Source organism: Boleophthalmus pectinirostris, unplaced genomic scaffold, assembly GCF_026225935.1.
Source record: "Boleophthalmus pectinirostris isolate CB_2022bp ecotype Guang Dong unplaced genomic scaffold, ASM2622593v1 HiC_scaffold_15, whole genome shotgun sequence".
Classification (NCBI taxonomy): Eukaryota; Metazoa; Chordata; class Actinopteri; order Gobiiformes; family Gobiidae; genus Boleophthalmus; species Boleophthalmus pectinirostris.
Window position 1 is genome coordinate 2,882,366 of NW_026571070.1, and position 18,480 is coordinate 2,900,845.

At 42.3% G+C, this 18,480-nt stretch overlaps 1 protein-coding gene across 1 annotated transcript in view; it reads left to right on the top strand.

The window, feature by feature from the left end:
• The first annotated feature begins 1,060 nt into the window (after nt 1-1,060).
• Nucleotides 1,061-18,480, top strand: part of drosha (drosha ribonuclease III) — a 322,738-nt gene continuing 305,318 nt past the window's right edge. The window contains 9 exon segments of the mRNA XM_055151233.1: nt 1,061-1,217; nt 3,356-4,176; nt 6,445-6,513; nt 8,271-8,577; nt 9,685-9,826; nt 10,306-10,466; nt 11,971-12,051; nt 14,320-14,406; nt 15,800-15,886. Coding sequence (XP_055007208.1) covers nt 3,509-4,176; nt 6,445-6,513; nt 8,271-8,577; nt 9,685-9,826; nt 10,306-10,466; nt 11,971-12,051; nt 14,320-14,406; nt 15,800-15,886 — 1,602 coding nt within the window. The 5' untranslated portion in view covers nt 1,061-1,217; nt 3,356-3,508.

Consider the following 18,480-nt stretch of genomic DNA (forward strand, 5'->3'; position numbering starts at 1 on the left):
TCATGACATCACAAGGTGCAACAGGGCATTTTGATCTTTGGAGATGTAACGATGTAATGATAAAGAGTGACTCAAACCTGTGGGAATGGAACAAAACACAACTCCAGAATCCGTGGGTCATTCGTTCATTCGTTTTTCAAAATAAAACCAAAACCAGGACTAAACCTGGACTGAACCAGGACTGATTCCAGGACTAAACCAGGAGGACTAAACCAGGTCTAAAAGAGGATTAAAACAGGACTAAAACAGGATTAAAACAGGACTAAACCAGGACTAAACCAAAACTAAACCAGGACTGAACCAGGACTAAACCAGGACTGAACCAGGACTGATTCCAGAACTAAACCAGGACTAAACCAGGATTAAACCAGGACTAAACCAAGACTGAACTAGGACTAAACCAGGACTGATTCCAGGACTAAACCAGGATTAAAACAGGATTAGAACAGGACTAAACCAGTACTGAACTAGGACTAAAACAGGACTAATCCCAGGACTGAACCAGAGATGAACTAGACATCGTGATTTGTAGTGATTTGTCCGACTATTTTATTTTATTTTATTATGTTTTATTATTATTAGTCTAGAATTATTTCACTCTATATTTTGTTATTTTAATGAGAAAGTGGTCTAGTTTATTATTATTATTATTATTATTATTATTAGTATTATTAATTTAATTTATTTATTTATTTACACACAGAAAATACAAAGTAGTTAGTTAATACAATTTTATTCAACAAAATAATGAGAAAACGGACTGAAATTAGTTTCGAGAGGTGTTTCCATGGTAACGCAGCATCGGTTTCCTGTTTCGCTGCTGCCCTCTGGTGGACAAACCCAGGAAGTGCGCTTTTTACCGGTTTGAATCGCCTTTTAAATCAATATACAACAATAAACTAGAATAGGTAATTATATTTTTGTAACACGGGATGATTTTAATATTTAGGAATGTGTAAAATATTTGTAAAAGCCAAATATTGATTTTAATTTTGAAAAATATAGAGTTAATTAACGGCGCTTGGAAGGGTCCGTCACTCAAATCAGTCCGTCCGGAAACACGGGCCGTCGTGCTTTCACCGTGGCGCACATTGGAGCTGTTAGCATCTGACATTTCTACACAAATTCAGCGCCATTCGTTTATTATAAAGTTCTCAAAAAACAGCGACGCGGGAGATATGAGTGAACCGTTTGTCTAAAGCGCCTCGGTTTTACAGGTAAGTTTTTTTTTAGACTATAAAAATGCCTAACTTAGCACGATGCTAAATGCTGCGCGCTAACTCATTGAATTAAAATTATGAATTCCGCGCGATATTAAATAAAACTGTTATTCTTGATTTTTTATTTTGTACACTGCTGGTTTTAGATGTTTTTTTACTGCTCGGAATATTCTTTTATTACCACAGTGGGATAAAGATTTTGGTTTTAAGAAGCCATGGAAATTCTCAATATAATAAAGTGACCGGATGTTCCTTTTTACCCAATTTTGATTTTGATTTTGAATTTTGATTTATTAAAAAAAAAAAAACACACACAGATTTGTCCCGGTTTTATACAAGAAATGTCCCAGGTGTCTCTATTTTGGACCAGTCTGAATCCAACAATAAAGAAAACATACATCAAACTCAAATTCACAGAGGTCAAAACTAAAAACTGGGACTAAGTCGTGGGTCAAACTAAATATTTATTGAAAATTTTTAACGACATCTGCAAACAAACGTCGTGAATTTAGAGAAAAGTAATGTAAAAGTAAATGAACAAGCAAAATATAAAATAAAATGATAACAAATTTTAAAATAAATAATGTCTCTGTAGCCCACCTGTAGCTTTTGAACTCCTTTTAAATGTTTTTTTGTTTGTTTGTTTGTTTTTTCACAAGCCAACAACCAGTCAAAATGTGCCAACACATTTGCAAAGCATTCTGGGATTTGTAATATCACGCGCGCGCCATCAATCAATCAGTCAAAAAAAAAAAAAAAAAGCAACACAAAGCGCTTTACGGTGATTAAAAACAATTCCACATTTCCTTCCAAACTCCCACAAAGCTAAGATAAACTCGTCGGTCTTGAGATGACTCTCTGTGGTATAACTATGTATTTTACTACTAAATATCTGGAATCTGGAACACTAACTATCTGGAACCAGTACAAAAAGGAAAAAAAAGTAATGGCATGGCAGATAGAGGGCCAGCTCTAGTACAGATTTGATATGATATTGTGGGCCAAATTTGATGAAAGCTCCTTTAAAAATGACCAAAACACAAAGAAAATGTGACTAATACTGACTCACATGCTGAAAAATTTTACCAACACAAACCAGCGATGTCCCAGTTTTTTATTTTGAAAATCTGGTCACCCAAGTCAAATAACTGCGGTTTGGATTTAGATTCTGTCAGGATTGCAGTTGGAACCAGAACATCTGAGAGAAAACTGAAATCTTTACTGCTTTAATCCAAGAATCACATGTATTTCAGAACATGTTTGGAACTACAGGGTCTGCATCTTTTACACAGAATAACATCCCATGTTTATAGTGACCAGATGTCCCTGTTTCCCCAGGACAGTCCCAGTTTTGAGTCCTGTGTCCCCTGTCCCAGCAGATTTATCATCAGAGTAATAATAGAACAATCGACATGATCATCGATGGTTCTGATGGGAAGATTTATATTGACCAAATGAATGATTAAGTATTTGAATGTTTGTGATATCATCATAAACTGTGAATTTATTAACGTGGAGTTAAAAGGTCGGATTAAAAGAAAAAGTAGACACTTCGCCTAAATTTTTTTTATTTTTTTAACAAGAAATATATTAGACCAGGGGAAACACTGTGTTGTCAAATTTGTGTATTTAGTAATATTGTTTATTTAATGACATCATGAAATATTGGTACATTTTATTGATGTCGTGGGCTGCTGTATCAATGTATCGCCAAGAATATTTTTTTTTAATATATTTTACTAAATTATTTTGTTACAACTGCAGTTTTGTTGTTTGTTCAGAGGGAAGGAAACTCGTTCATGCGACACGTTTGACATTTTCACTGTTTTGACGATTAAAATGTTTGTATTTCATATGAACTTTGCACAAGAAGAAGTGGTTTAACAAAGACTTTAGTGTCACAGCCGTGGTTTAGACTTAATTTTTTATTGGACCGTATCGAATTGATTTGAAATTTATCGTATTGAACGATATTGAAGTAAAGAGACTTGTAATTTGATATTGTGATGGTCCACGTTATTATTGTGAGAACTTTGACGATACGATATCACCATATTTCGATTATTGTTACATCCCTAAAAGTTACACAGTGCAGCTTTAAACTAATGAACCTCTTTGCTGTTTCTCTTCTACAGTGATGTCTTTCCACCAGGAGCGCGGCGGGGGCAGCGGGTCCCAGCAGCACGGCTCCTCTCAGCCGTACCACGCCCCGAACCTCCACCCTCCTCCCCCGACCCCGCCCGGCGTCCCCCCTCCCCTCTGCCTCCGTCCTACCCCTACGACCCACAATGCCCCTCCGCTCACCCTCCGCCGGGCTACCCCTACGGCATGCCGCCCCCCCACGCCGACTTCATGCAGTACCCGCCTCCCCCGTCGCTCCCTCCCCTCCTCCCTCCTCCTCCTCCTCCTCCTCCTCCTCGCAGTCCAACCCCCTCAGACCGCCCTTCCCCAAAACCGCGATTCGCCAAGGTTTCCCGGACACCGCGCCCAACTTCCCGCCGCCTCCTCTCCATCAGAACCCGTATAACCCGTACATGATGCCGCCGCCGCCCTTACCGCCGCCGCCGCAGTCCGTAAACTACCCGCCGCCCTATTACCCGCCTCACCCGCCCTTCCCGCCGCCCCAGTTCAACCCGGGATACCCCCAGAGCCAAGGCCCGCCCAAACCGGACCCCGGCTATCGTCACGGGAGCCACTTCAAGTACGAGAAAGCGCAGGAGGGCGGCAGGCGGTCGCCGGAGAGGGGGTACAGGCACGACGAGCACCGGCAGAAGGGCTACGGGGGTTACGGAGGAGGAGGAGGCGGGGACAGGCACAAGGCGGAGTTCGGGCGAGGGGACGGGAAGGAGAGGGGGAGGAGTCCGGACAGACGCGGCAGACCGGAGAGCGGGCGTTTCCGGCAGGAGTACGACCGAGGACGGACCCCGCCGCGGCACCGGAGCAGAGACAGGAGCAGGTGAGGCGGGAAAAGTGACAAAAATACAACTAATATTTATTTTAGACGGACAAAATTATAATTTATTTTGTTTTTTTTTTATTAATCAATTCTAGTTTTATACACATACATACATATAAACGTATATATACATACATACATATTTACACACATACATACATATATACACACATACATACATATATACACACATATACATATATTTTCCTCCCGTTTATGGTCGTACAAACTAATAATAGTGTTAACAAAGGGACGAAATTTTATCGTTTATGATCATGCAAAACAACAATGTAAATGAAAAGATATAAGGGTTATTTGTTTATCGTTTATAGTCTTACAAACTAATAATAATGTTAACGAAAGCGTAAAAGTTTATCGTTTATGATCGTGCGAAATAAACTACAATGAGAATTTTTATAAGGACATTTTGTTTTCGTTTATAGTCGTACAAACTAATAATTATTATTATATTATTAGTTTGTACAAAATGATTATTTCTGTTGCACATTGAGACTTTTTAAACACATTAACGTTCAAACACAAGTAAATAAAGGTTAAAATATGACTGAAGTCTTGCAAATTAACACAATTATTAATGAAAATCTGAAATTGTCTTTGTTATTTTGACCATTTGATGTCATAATCCAGTTATTTTTGTTTTACAGGTTTAGGTTTTTTAGATTTTTTAATAGTGGACTAGTAGTTGTTTGGCTGATTGATTTTATTCGTTTTTATTTCGACTTTGTGCTGAAAGAGAAACAATAATCATACACACTACATAAATATTATAAACGAGAGAAAAGCACATTTTTCGAAAAGGGGCGGGAAGAAGAAAAATTTTTATTAACCCCCCTCTATTCATTACATACTCTAGTTTAAAAAATTACAAGAAACTTTACAAATATTTACATTCGGCAAAATAAATTACACACTCTACATACTAAATATAAATTTTAACCCAATTTCCTTCTTTTTTTGTTTTGTACTGTATTATGTTATTATTATTATTATTATTTTATCTGTATTTTTTTTTATTTATTTATTTAAATATTTATATATATATATTTTATAATTTTTTAGATTCATCCAGCGCTGTCACTCACCCTTACACCATGAAAGCAGAAACTCTGTATACTTTTTTTTTTATTTTTATTGACCCCTTCCCTTTAAATCATAGTGTACTGTATTTTTCGGATTATAAGTCGCACCAGCTAAAAAATGCACAATGAAGAAGAAAAAAACATATAAGTCGCGTTTTTGGAGGGGAAATGTGCTTTATAAAATCAGAGACCAGGAGCAGACATTTCCTGTGTAAAGTGAAGTTGTAGTAAAAACAATAGAAGAGAGAACAACAGACTGTTAACGTCACATATTTCACAGTTCTTCAGATAAACTATAACATAAACAACAGAACAAGTTTAACCAAACTCTCCATCTCACTCCAAATCACTAAATCCATTTAATTCTTCATCCTCGGTGTCACTTCTGAACAACTCAGCCTCGACCTCCGGAGGTAAACGGAGCGCCGCAACAGTTCCAGTTAGATTTATTCTGGTCTTTCTGAATCCCGACAGGATGGTTTCGGTGTCACTGAAGTCCAGACTTTGTCCGTCCGTCCAGTGACTTCAGGAAAGTTTCATGGTTCATCCTCCCGGTGTCACAAGTTTCTCTCTCACTCCAAACTTTCTTTCTGCTGCTCGATTTTCATTTTCAGCTGCAGATTTCACGACTTGCAGTTTGTAAATCTGCAGAATCTGATTTAGTTTTTGGGGGCATTTGTGTTCAGTCGTCTCAGTCTTTGTCGTTATAAGTTTAAATGTTAAATTGTTCAGCGGTGCAGAAGTAACGGTGCGATCGACTGACACGATACAGACAGAACAGAGGCTCTTTCTGCAGGAGACATGCGTAGAAAACTCACACACAAGACTAGAACCTCTCCACACTTCACTCAAACATTTTAATATATAAATCACACCGGAAACAACCAAACTGTGAAAAAAAGTGACACTTATAGTCCAAAAAATACTGTACTTTTTGTGGATTGAACAGTTTTTGGATATTGAATGACAGTATATTTTAACCTTAGACTTTAAAGTAAGAGCTTAAAACGCTCTATATGTTTTGTAATGTTTTTACAAAGAAAACCGGCTCCTACTCATTTTGAGAGAGGGCCAAGTCATTTTGTAACAGCAGCATATGTCAAGATTTAATACTAGTCTTGAATTAAACTCGTCTGTTAAAAGTTTTGTTTTGTTTTGTGTTTTTCAGGGAGAGGTATCGCCACAGAGACAGCCGCAGGTCCCAGTCTCCAGACAGACACAGGAAAAGGCCCAGAAGGTAAATAATACAACAGTTTAGTTTTACAGCTCATAATAAGAAGAACCATCACCAAACTTTTTTTTTTTTCTGTGATGGCATATTTTTTACTCAAATACTTACGATAAAACTACACTTAAACATACAATAAATAAAAAAATCTGTAACTATAACTCATTTCTCTCTGTTTAAATTGGTATTTTAACCCTTCCAGACCAAAGAACAATTTTAGTACATTTGTCCTCGCCTGGATTTTTTCTTAATTTTGCGATTAAAACTCCCCCTTTTACCCCCTAATGAAGTGTTATACATCCTTTTTTTCAGTACAACCTGTTATTTCACAATCTGCTGCTGTAGTTGTGTCATATGGCTGTAATAAAAACTACAGAACCAGAAATACAAATAATACAAAAAAAAAAAAAAAACGGAAAATAAAATTAACACTCTTTCATACAAAACACACACAAACATGTATAAACAACTTTTTGGACATTAATACCATCGGTCTGGAAGGGTTAAATTATTGAAAGAGGGTGGGATTATTAAATTTAGATTAAAGATACAGTACGTAACTTTCTGGAAGTGGCATGTCACCTGCCTGATTCTGCAGAAATAGTTAAAAAGTTAAAGCCGCACTTCAGAGCATTCTACACAGAGATAGATATTTATAGATATTTTTTATGCCGTACCGTGGAAGTTTATAGCCAAAGGAACAACATCACCATGGAAACAAGCAGCAGGCCAAATAGGAGTCAGGTTTGTGGAGATGCGAACAACAATAGTCCTGTTACAGACCTGATTTAGCCCAACATTAGACCTGGAATAGTTTTAGTGTAGACCTGATTTAGTCCTAGATTAGACCTGGAATAATCCTGGTATAGACCTGGTTTAGTCCTAGATTAGACCTGGAATAGTTTTAGTGTAGACCTGATTTAGTCCTAGATTAGACCTGGAATAGTTTTAGTGTAGACCTGATTTAGTCCTAGATTAGACCTGGAATAATCCTGGTATAGACCTGGTTTAGTCCTAGATTAGACCTGGAATAGTCCTAGATTAGACCTGGAGTAGTCCTAGATTAGACCTGGAAGTAGTCCTGGTATAGACCTGGTCTAGTCCTAGATTAGACCTGGAATAGTCCTGTTATAGACCTGGTTTAGTCCTGATATAGACCTGGTTTAGTCCTAGATTAAACTTGGAATAGTCCTGGTTATAGACCTGGTTTAGTCCTAGATTAGACCTGGAATAGTCCTGATTACCTAGATTAGACCTGGAATAGTCCTGTTATAGACTTGGTTTAGTCCTGGATTAGACCTGGAATAGTCCTGATATAGACCTGGTTTAGTCCTAGATTAAACTTGGAATAGTCCTGGTTTAGCCCAAGATAAGACCTGGAATAGTCCTTTTACAGAACTGATTTAGTCCTGGTATAGACCTGATTTAGTCCTAGATTAGACCTGGAATAGTCCTGGTATAGACCTGGAATAGTCCTGGTATAGACCTGATTTAGTCCAAGATTAGACCTGGAATAGTCCTGGTATAGTCAGGTTTGTGGAGATGCGAGCCCGCTCACAGTAAAGATTCATGCTTTTCTTCGTGTTTCGGTGCCACAAACACAATTAAAAAAACACAAAAACAGACTTTTATTTTAGTCTGTTTTTGGCAAAAAGTTACACACTGTGGCTTTAATACAGTTATAACAAAACCTCATCATCATCAACATATTTCTGTTTAGTAATTTTAAAGCTGAATTTGGTTTATTTCTTCTCTTTTTTTTTCAGCCGTTCCTCCAGCCGTGATCGTAAACGTGGGCGGTGGGAGGACGAGAGGGACAAGCGCTCCGACAGTTCCTCCTCCAAAGACAGGGGGCACTGTTCCTCCCGGAGCCGAGACTTGGAGGACGGCTCCGCGGACCGAGAGAGGGAGCGGGAGAGGGAGAGAGAGCGGGAGAAAGAGAGGGAGCGGGAGAGGGAGAAAGGAGAGGAGGAGAAGGAGAAGGAGAAGGAGGAGGAGGAGCTGCTCAAACCTGCCTGGATCCGCTGCACTCACGCCGAGAACTACTACTCCAACGACCCCATGGACCAAGTGGTAATGCAGACTTAAAGCTTCACTGTGTAACTTTTCTCAGGCAGCGTTAAGCTTACCTGTATCCATGGAGGCGAGCCGGCCAAGGGACAGATCGGGTCGGCGGAGAGGCGAGCCCACTCACGCAGGATTTATGTCGTGTTTAAGAGATAAATTTAGTTTTAAACAAGAGATTATCCAAGATACAAATGGAAATGATGTAGTCCACTTTTAGACCTGGTGTAGTCCAAGATTAGTCCTGGTATAGACCTGGTTTAGTCCTAGATTAGACCTGGAATAGTCCTGGTTTCGTCCTGGAAAAGACCTGGTTTTGTCCTAGATTAGACCTGGAATAGACCTGATTTAGTCCTGATTTCGACCTGGTTTAGACCCGGTTTAAGTGTGGACTAGTCCTGGTATAGACCTAGTTTAGTCCTAGATTAGACCTGGAATAGTCCTGGAAGAGACCTAGTTTAGTCCTAGATTAGACCTGGAATAGACCTGGAATAGTCCTGGAATAGTCCTGGAAGAGACCTAGTTTAGTCTTAGATTAGACCTGGAATAGACCTGGAATAGACCTGGAATAGTCCTGGAAGAGACCTAGTTTAGTCCTAGATTAGACCTGGAATAGACCTGGAATAGTCCTGGAAGAGACCTAGTTTAGTCTTAGATTAGACCTGGAATAGTCCTGCTTTAGACCTGGTTTAGACCTGGAATAGTCCTGTTACAGACCTGGTTTGGTCCTAGATTAGACCTTGAATAAACCTGTTATAGACCTAGGTTAGTCCTGGAATAGTCCTGGTTTATACCTGGTTTAGTCCTAGATTAGACCTGGAATAGACCTGATTCAGCCCTGAAATAGTCCTGGAATAGTTCTGGAATTAGACCTGGAATATACCTGGTTTTAGACCTGGTTTAGTCCTAGATTAAACCTGGTTTAGTCCTGGAATAGTCCTGGTTTAGATCTGGTTTAGTTTTGATTAGACCTGGAATAGTCCTGGTATAGTCCTGAAATAGACCTGGTTTAGACCTAGTTTAGTCCTGGTATAGACCTGGAATAGACCTGGTTTAGTCCCTTCTTTTCTCGTACTTGTTGTGAAAAGTTTTTTGTGTTTTTTGTGTGTTTTTCAGGGCGACTCTACGGTAGTGGGGACGAGTAAACTGCGAAATCTTTACGAGCGTTTCGAGGAGGAGCTGGGGAAGAGGCAGGAGCGAGCGAAAGAAGCACGACCGAAATGGGAACCTCCAAAAACCAAACTGGACGAAGATCACGGTCAGAAACTTATTATTTAAAAAAACATCTCAAATCATAGCTCCAACCTATCAGGGCCAGGTTTATGAATGAAGTAAATGTTTAATTTTGTGGAAAAAAGAGAAGAGAATTTCAATCATAACCACTAAATCTTAAAAAAAACATAAATTAATTGCACATCTTTGGCAGATTTATCGTCGTAAACAGCCAAGACACAAATAATTCCAAGTACTATCGCATCTAAATTGTGCAGTTCACTTTCACATTTAGTTTTGAATCATAAATTGTTTAGTATTCATTTATTTTTTTATCCAATTTCCTGAAAGTTTTAGTAAGAGTTCAAACATATTAAATTTCTGCATGTATATAACAAAGTGTCCACTAGATGGAGCCATTGCTACTTTAACGAGACAGGACCAGAGCTGAAAATGTTCAGTTTGGGAGCTTTTTGTGCAAATTAAATGTATAAAAAGTGTAAATTCTGCTTGTGTTCCGTGCAGAGGGCAGCAGCAGCGAGTCCGAGTGCGAGTCTGACGCCGAGGGAAGCTCCTGCTCCTCCTCCTCGGACTCTGAAGTGTTCGACGTCATCGCAGAAATCAAGAGGAAGAAGGCTCATCCGGACAGACTGCACGAAGAGCTGTGGTACAACGACCCCGGACAGGTGAGGAGGCGGGGACAGGTGAGGAGGCGGGGACAGGTGAGGAGGCGGGGGCAGGGACAGGTGAGGAGGCGGGGACAGGTGAGGAGGCGGGGGCAGGTGAGGAGGCGGGGGCAGGTGAGGAGGCGGGGGAGGGGGGACAGGTGAGGAGGCAGGGACAGGTGAGGAGGCGGGGACAGGTGAGGAGGCAGGCGGGGGACAGGTGAGGAGGCGGGGGCAGGTGAGGAGGAGGACGGGGACAGGTGAGGAGGGGACAGTGAGGAGGCGGGGACAGGTGAGGAGGCGGAGGACAGGTGAGGAGGCGAGGACAGGTGAGGAGGCAGGGACGGGGACAGGTGAGGAGGCGGGGACGGGGACAGGTGAGGAGGCGGGGGCAGGTGAGGAGGCGGGGGCAGGTGAGGAGGGGGGGGACAGGTGAGGAGGCGGGGACAGGTGAGGAGGCGGGACAGGTGAGGAGGCGGGGACAGTGAGGAGGCAGGCAGGGCAGGGACAGGTGAGGAGGCGGGGCAGGTGAGGAGCGGGGACAGGTGAGGAGGCGGGAGGCAGGTGAGGAGGCAGGGGGGCAGGTGAGGAGGCGGGGGCAGGTGAGGAGGCGGGGGCAGGTGAGGAGGCGGAGGCAGGGACAGGTGAGGAGCCGGGGACAGGGACAGGTGAGGAGCCGGGGACAGGGACAGGTGAGGAGGCGTGGACAGGGACAGGTGAGGAGGCAGGGACAGGGACAGAGGAGGCGGGGGCAGGTGAGGAGGCGGGGACAGGGACAGGTGAGGAGGCAGGGACAGGGACAGGTGAGGAGGCAGGGACAGGGACAGGTGAGGAGGCAGGGACAGGGACAGGTGAGGAGGAAGGGACAGGTGAGGAGGCGGGGACAGGTGAGGAGGCGGGGACAGGTGAGGAGGCGGGGACAGGTGAGGAGGGGGGACAGGTGAAGAGGCAGGAGCAGGTGAAGAGGCAGGGACAAGGACAGGGGAAGAGGGAAGAGTAAATATCAACTAAACCAGGTCTAAACCAGGTCTAAACCAGGTCTAAACCAGGTCTAAACCAGGTCTAAACCAGGTCTAAACCAGGTCTAGGACTCAAACCTGGACTCAAACCTGGACTCAAACCTGGACTCAAACCTGGACTCAAACCTGGACTCAAACCTGGACTCAAACCAATCACTTACAACCGGGACTACAACCGGGACTAAACCAGTAACTAAACCTGGACTAAAACTGGGACATCCAGGTTTAGTCACTGGGACTAAAACCTGGATTAAACCAGAACTAAACCAATCACTAGAACCAGGCCTAGAACCAGGCCTAGAACCAGGCCTAGAACCAGGCCTAGAACCAGGCCTAGAACCAGGACTAGAACCAGGACTGAACTTGAACTTGTTGTGTGTGTTTAGTTTTCGTGCCCTGTTACATACTTCTGTTGTGTTTTCCTGTTGTGTTGTTGTGTTTTTATGCTCTCTTACTCTTGTTTGTTTGTCTTGTGTGTTTTTTTTTCCTGTCGTGTTTTGTTGCAGATGAACGACGGGCCGTTGTGTAAGTGCAGCGCCAAGGCCAGACGCACTGGGATCCGCCACAGCATCTACCCCGGAGAGGAGGTGAGTCACACGTCCACAGACCAGGTCCAGACCTTCACATCAGACCAAGACCAAGGACGGACTTTTACCATGAACTCTTTCAGGGAGGTCGCTGTGTCCAGGTCCAGAGACTGTTTTGAGTAGAAAGTTGACAGTTTTTGTTAGATCTGACAGAGAACTGACTCTAGATCTCTTCTTTTTTTTGTCAATTAATTTTTATAGAAGATTTTGCACAATAATAGAACAAAAACAAGTCCTAGATATACACACATTTCTGCCTTCTCTCTCTCTTTCTCCCCTCTCCTCTCCTGTATGGTTTAGTCCTGATTTAGTCCTGATTCAGTCCTGGTTCAGTCCTGGTTTAGCCCTGGTTCAGACCTGTTTTAGACCTGTTTTAGACCTGTTTTAGTCCTATTCTAGACCTGATTTAGACCTGGTTTAGTCCTGGTTTATAACCGTTTTAGCCCTGTTTTAGATCTCTTTTAGACATTGGTTTACTTCTCTTTTAGTCCTGGTTTGGTCCTGCTTTAGTCCTGTTTAAGATCTATTTTAGACCTGGTTTTGTCGTGTTTTAGGTTTAGACCTAGTTTAGACATGTTTTAGTCCAGCTTTAGACCTGTTTTAGTCCAAGGTTTTAGATCATTATTAGACCTAGGTTAGACCTGTTTTAGACCTGTTTTAGACCTAGGGTTAGACCTGTTTTAGACCCAGTTTAGTCCTGTTTTAGACCTGTGTTAGACCTGTTTTAGACCCAGTTTAGTCCTGTTTTAGACCTGGGTTAGACTTGTTTTAGACCTAGGGTTAGACCTGTTTTAGACTCAGTTTAGTCCTGTTTTAGACCTGGGTTAGTCCTGGGTTAGTCCTGTTTTAGACCTGTTTTAGACCTGTTTTAGACCTAGGCTTAGACCTGTTTTAGACCTGGTTTAGGCCTAGGGTTAGACCTGGTTTAGACCTGGTTTAGTCCTGGTTTAGACCTGGTTTAGTCCTGGTTTAGACCTGGTTTAGTCCTGGTTTAGTCCTGGTTTAGTCCTGTTTTAGACCTGGGTTAGACCTGTTTTAGACTCAGTTTAGTCCTGTTTTAGACCTGGTTTAGTCCTGTTTTAGACCTGGGTTAGTCCTGTTTTAGACCTGTTTTAGTCCTGTTTTAGACCTGGTTTAGACCTGGTTTAGACCTGGTTTAGACCTGGTTTAGACTGGTTTAGACCTGTTTTAGACCTGTGTTAGTCCTGGTTTAGACCTGGTTTAGACCTGGTTTAGACCTGGTTTAGACCTGGTTTAGACCTGGTTTAGACCTGGTTTAGACCTGGTTTAGACCTCTCCTTTTTCTCTCTTCTTGCTTTCACTTCTCACCCTTTTCCTCTGTCCTCACTTCCTTTTACTGTCACTCTCCTCCTTCCCCCTCTCCTTTTTCACCCTCCCCTTCTCTCCTTTCTTCTGTCTCCTCCCTCTCTCTTTCTTCACCTCTCCTCCTCCTCTCTCTCTCTCTCTCTCTCTCTCTCTCTCTCTCCGTCTGTCTGTTTTTGTGTCCGTTTTGCGTCTCCTTCTTGACTTTTCTCAGCCTGGAGCACATTATTTTGAGGTGTTGACAGTTCATCGATGCTCTGAGTCCTGGATTATGGAGAGGAGCTTTTTCACACCTCTGGATCTGCTCAGAGGAACAAACGTCACATTTTACCCCCCACATGTGGTTTATGAAAGGTCTAAACCGGGTCTAAACCGGGTCTAAACCGGGTCTAAACCGGGTCTAAACCGGGTCTAAACCAGGTCTAAACCAGGTCTAAATCAGGACTTTACCACATCTAAACCTAGTCTAAATCAGGACTAAATGAGGGACTAAACCAGGACCGAACCAGGACCAAACCAGGACTAAACCGGGGACTAAACCAAGTCTAAATCAGGACTAAACGAGGGACTAAACCAGGACCAAACCAGGTCTAAATCCAGGACAAAATCAGACCTAAACTAGAACTAAACCAGGGACTGAACCGGGGAACTAAACTGGATATAAACAAGGATTTTACCAGGTCTAAACCAGGTCTAAAACCAGGGACTAAATCAGGACTAAAACTACAGATAAACCAGGGACTAAACCAGGATTAAATGAGGACTAAACCAGGGACTAAACCAAGGCAGAACCAGGAATAAATCAGGGACTAAACCGGAAATAAACCAGAACTTTACCACATCTAAACCAGGGACTGAACCGGGACTAAACCAGGGACTAAACCAGGACTAAAACTATACTGTTTACTGCAATATATAATAAAATATTTTCTGTCTGTTTTTCAGCCTGTGAAACTTTGTCGTCCGATGAACAACAACGCAGGAAAACTGTTCCACTACAGGATCACCGTGTCTCCGCCCACTAACTTCCTGGTATCAAAACATTTTTTAAATATTCAAGTACTTTTCCCTTAACCATTAAGTGTTATTATTTCAATCTGATGTTTTTTTTTTATTAAAGACAATAGAATATAACATTTTTAACAAAGTATAATAATAAACATTAAAACAAAAAACATAAAACAAAACAAAACTCTTCACCCTCACTCCATTTTTAATAAACATATTTGGTCACTGTACTGAACTAATATTATTTTCACCATCATAAACCTGGACTAAAACAGATCTAAACCAGGACTAAACCAGATCTGAACCAGGATTAAACCAGGACTGAACCACGTCTAAATCGGGACTAAAATGGGACTAAATCAGGACTAAATCAGGACTAAAGCAGGACTAAAGCAGGACTAAAGCAGGACTAAAGCAGGACTAAGCAGGACTAAAGCAGGACTAAAGCCTACACCAGGCCTGAAGCAGGACCGAAGCCAGGACCGAAGCCAGGACCGAAGTCAGGACTAAAAACTAGAACTAAAACTAGAACTAAAACAAAGTCTAAAAAGTTCTAAAACAGGACTAAAACAGGACTGAACCAGGTCTAAACCAGGTCTAAACCAGGTCTAAACCAGGTCTAAACCAGGTCTAAACCAGGACTAAACCAGGACTAAACCAGGACTGAACCACGTCTAAATCGGGACTAAAATGGGACTAAATCAGGACTAAATCAGGACTAAAGCCTACACCAGGACCGAAGCCAGGACCGAAGCCAGGACCGAAGCCAGGACCGAAGTCAGGACCGAAGTCAGGACCGAAGTCAGGACCGAAGCCAGGACCGAAGCCAGAACCGAAGCCAGGACTAAAACTAGAACTAAAACTAGAACTAAAACAAAGTCTAAAAAGGTCTAAACCAAGACTAAAAAAGGACTAAATCAGGACTAAAACAGGAATGAACCAGCTCTAAGCCAGGTCTAAGCCAGGTCTAAACCAGGTCTAAGCCAGGTCTAAACCAGGTCTTAAACTAGGTCTAAAACAGGACTAAAACAGGACTAAAACAGGTCTAAACCAGGTCTAAACCAGGTCTAAAAAAGGACTAAACCAGGTCTAAACCAGGATTAAACCAGGACTAAACCCTACAGGACTGAACCAGAACTAAAACAAGATCTAAGAAAAGTCTAAATCAGGACTAAAACGGGTCTAAACCAAAACGGGTCTAAACCTAAAACCTCAACATCACAAGATGGAACAGAGCATTTTGAGAGACTAATAAAAAGGAGAATGAAACAAAACACACCTCCAGCTCTGTTTTTGACGAAGAAACATTAAAACACGACTTAAACCTCACAAGAGTCCTGTTAAAGCTTCTATACTCCTCAAAATTCAGTGTACTATAACATTAATAATCATCCTTGTTGTTGTTTTTTTGTTTCAGACGGACCGGCCCACGGTGATCGAGTACGACGATCACGAGTACCTGTTTGAAGGCTTCTCCCTGTTCTCTCACACGCCGCTCACTAACGTAAGCCCCTCGTTTCCCCCGCAGCAGGATCCTATACGGCCCGGGCATTAATATTACACCTCCAGAACAGACGAGATCTCCGACAGCTCGAGCCAAAGCCGCCGCGCGCCTCGTTTCCACCGCTGTTTCTGCTTTTATATTTCATATTCTCCTAATTTATTGATCCCGCTCCGCTCGCACCTGCCTTCACCTCGTCGTCAGCTGTCAGGAGATGAATTGTTTAAAAGTCGAGCTCGGTAAAGTATTCACGGGGTACACAGAGTCAGAGGGGCGGACGGAGGGATCGACCTGTCCGAAATGTCCCGCAGTGTGGCATTAAACAGCTCTACGTTATGTTTATTTTACGGATCAGAAATGCGGAGAAAAGTAGACGTTCTGGACTGTGAGCGGCGTCGCCTCTACGCAGATCTGACCTGGAATGTGGTCTTGGTCTGGTTTGGTTTCTCTGGAGATAGAAAGGTTTAATGCCATACTGTGGAATTTTACAGACGAAGCAATAACATCCAGGTCTAAATTAGGACTTGACCAGGAGAGAAACCGAGGTCTGAACCAGGTCTAAACCTAAACCTGGGACTAAACCTGGGACTAATCCTGGGACTAATCCTGGGACTAATCCTGGGACTAAACCTGGGACTAAACCTGGGACTAATCCTGGGACTAATCCTGGGACTAAACCTGGGACTAAACTGAGGACTAAACCTGGGACTAAACCAGTATCTAAACTAGGGACTAAGCTGGGACAAAGCAGGTCTAAACCTGGTCTAAACTAGGGACTAAATTAGGGACTAAACTAGTGACAAACCAGGTCTACACCAGGACTAAACCAGGGTCTAAACCAGGGTCTAAACCAGGGACTAAACTGGGACAAACCTGGTCTAAACCTGGTCTAAATTAGGGACTAAATTAGGGACTAAACTAGTGACAAACCAGGGTCTAAACTAGGGTCTAAACTAGGGACTAAACTAGGGACTAAACTAGGGACTAAACTAGGGACTAAAGTAGGGACTAAAGTAGGGACTAACCAGGCCTAAAGCAGGACTTTACCGGCACTAAAAAAGGGACTAAACCAGGTCTAAATGAGGTCTAAACTAGGACTTTACCGGCACTAAACCAGGGACTAAACCAGGACTAAATCAGGGTCTAAACCAGGGACTAAACTGGGACTAAACCTGGTATGAACTAGGGACTAATCTAGGGACTAAACTAGGGCCTAAACCAGGCCTAAACTTGGACTATACCGGCCTAAACCAGGCCTAAACCAGGCCTAAACCAGGCCTAAACCAGGCCTAAACCAGGCCTAAACCAAGTCTAAACCAGGTCTATCCTTGTCTTTATAAACATTGCTCTTGTCTCGTCTCCTCTGAGCCTTTGGAAAATGGAGCACAGTAAAGTTACAAATGGTTCTAAAAATAAACACAAAAGTTCTGTATTTTCACCCGACTTTCACCCTCTGCGGCTTTACCGTTTATTTTACCCTCTACCCTTTCTTTCTCTTTTTATTCTGCTCTATCCTTTTCTCTGACTCGCTCCCTCTTTTGTCTCTTCCTCTCTCTCTCTCTCTATTGCTTCTCTCTCTCTTTCTCTTCTGCTTCATCCCTTTCTCTGACTCGCTCTTTTCATTTTTTTCCTCCCACTCATCTCCTCCCTCTTTTGTCTGCCTCTTCCTCTCTTTAGACTCTTTCTTTGTCCTCTCTCACTGCTCTCTCTCTCTCTACCTTCTCTCTCTTCTCTTTCTCTCCATTGTTCTGTTTTTCTCTCTCGCCCCTTTTTAGTCTTTCGTTAAAACACAATTAATATTTGACAAATCGTATCGATCTGTAAAAACTCTCTAATTGTGATTTTTCTGACACGCTTTTCAATTGTGATTAAATTATTATTATTTATTTAAGTTATTTAAGTTTTAATAAAAGGATTCTGTTCATATTTTAAACACGTCCACAAGAATCGACAAAAACACAGTAAGATAATCACATTTAAGGAGAATAAGAAGTTTGTTGGAAAAAATATGGTAACCTAAAGCAGCACTGTGTAACTTTTCGGTTGGCGGGGTTCGTCACTTGCTTGTTTCTATGGATACGTCATTGCTGAGCCTGGAATGTTCCACAGTGTGACAACAGGTGCAGGTTTTATAGCTCAAAAATACCTAGAAAAACGGGCTTTCTGACTACCTGGTTTAGATCTTGGTTTAGTCCTGGTTTGGACCTGGTTTGGACCTGGTTTAGAGAGAAAGAGAGAGAGCTGAGAGAAAGAGACAGAAAAGAGGCAGAGAAAAAGAGAGAGATAAAGAGAGAGACAGAGAGCTGTAAGAAAGAGAGAGACGGGGAGCTGAAAGAAAGAGAGAGAAAGAGACAGAGAGAAAGAGACCGAGAGAAAGAGAGAGAAGAGAGTGAGAGCAGAGAGAAAGAGTGAGCGCAGAGAGAAAGAGAGAGAGAGCAGAGAGAAAGAGTGAGAGCAGAGAGAAAGAGTGAGAGCAGAGAGAAAGAGTGAGAGCAGAGAGAAAGAGTGAGAGCAGAGAGAAAAGAGAGTGCTGAGAGACAGAGAGAGAGAGCTGAGAGAAAGAGAAAGAGAGAGAGAGAGAGAAGAGAGAGAGAGCT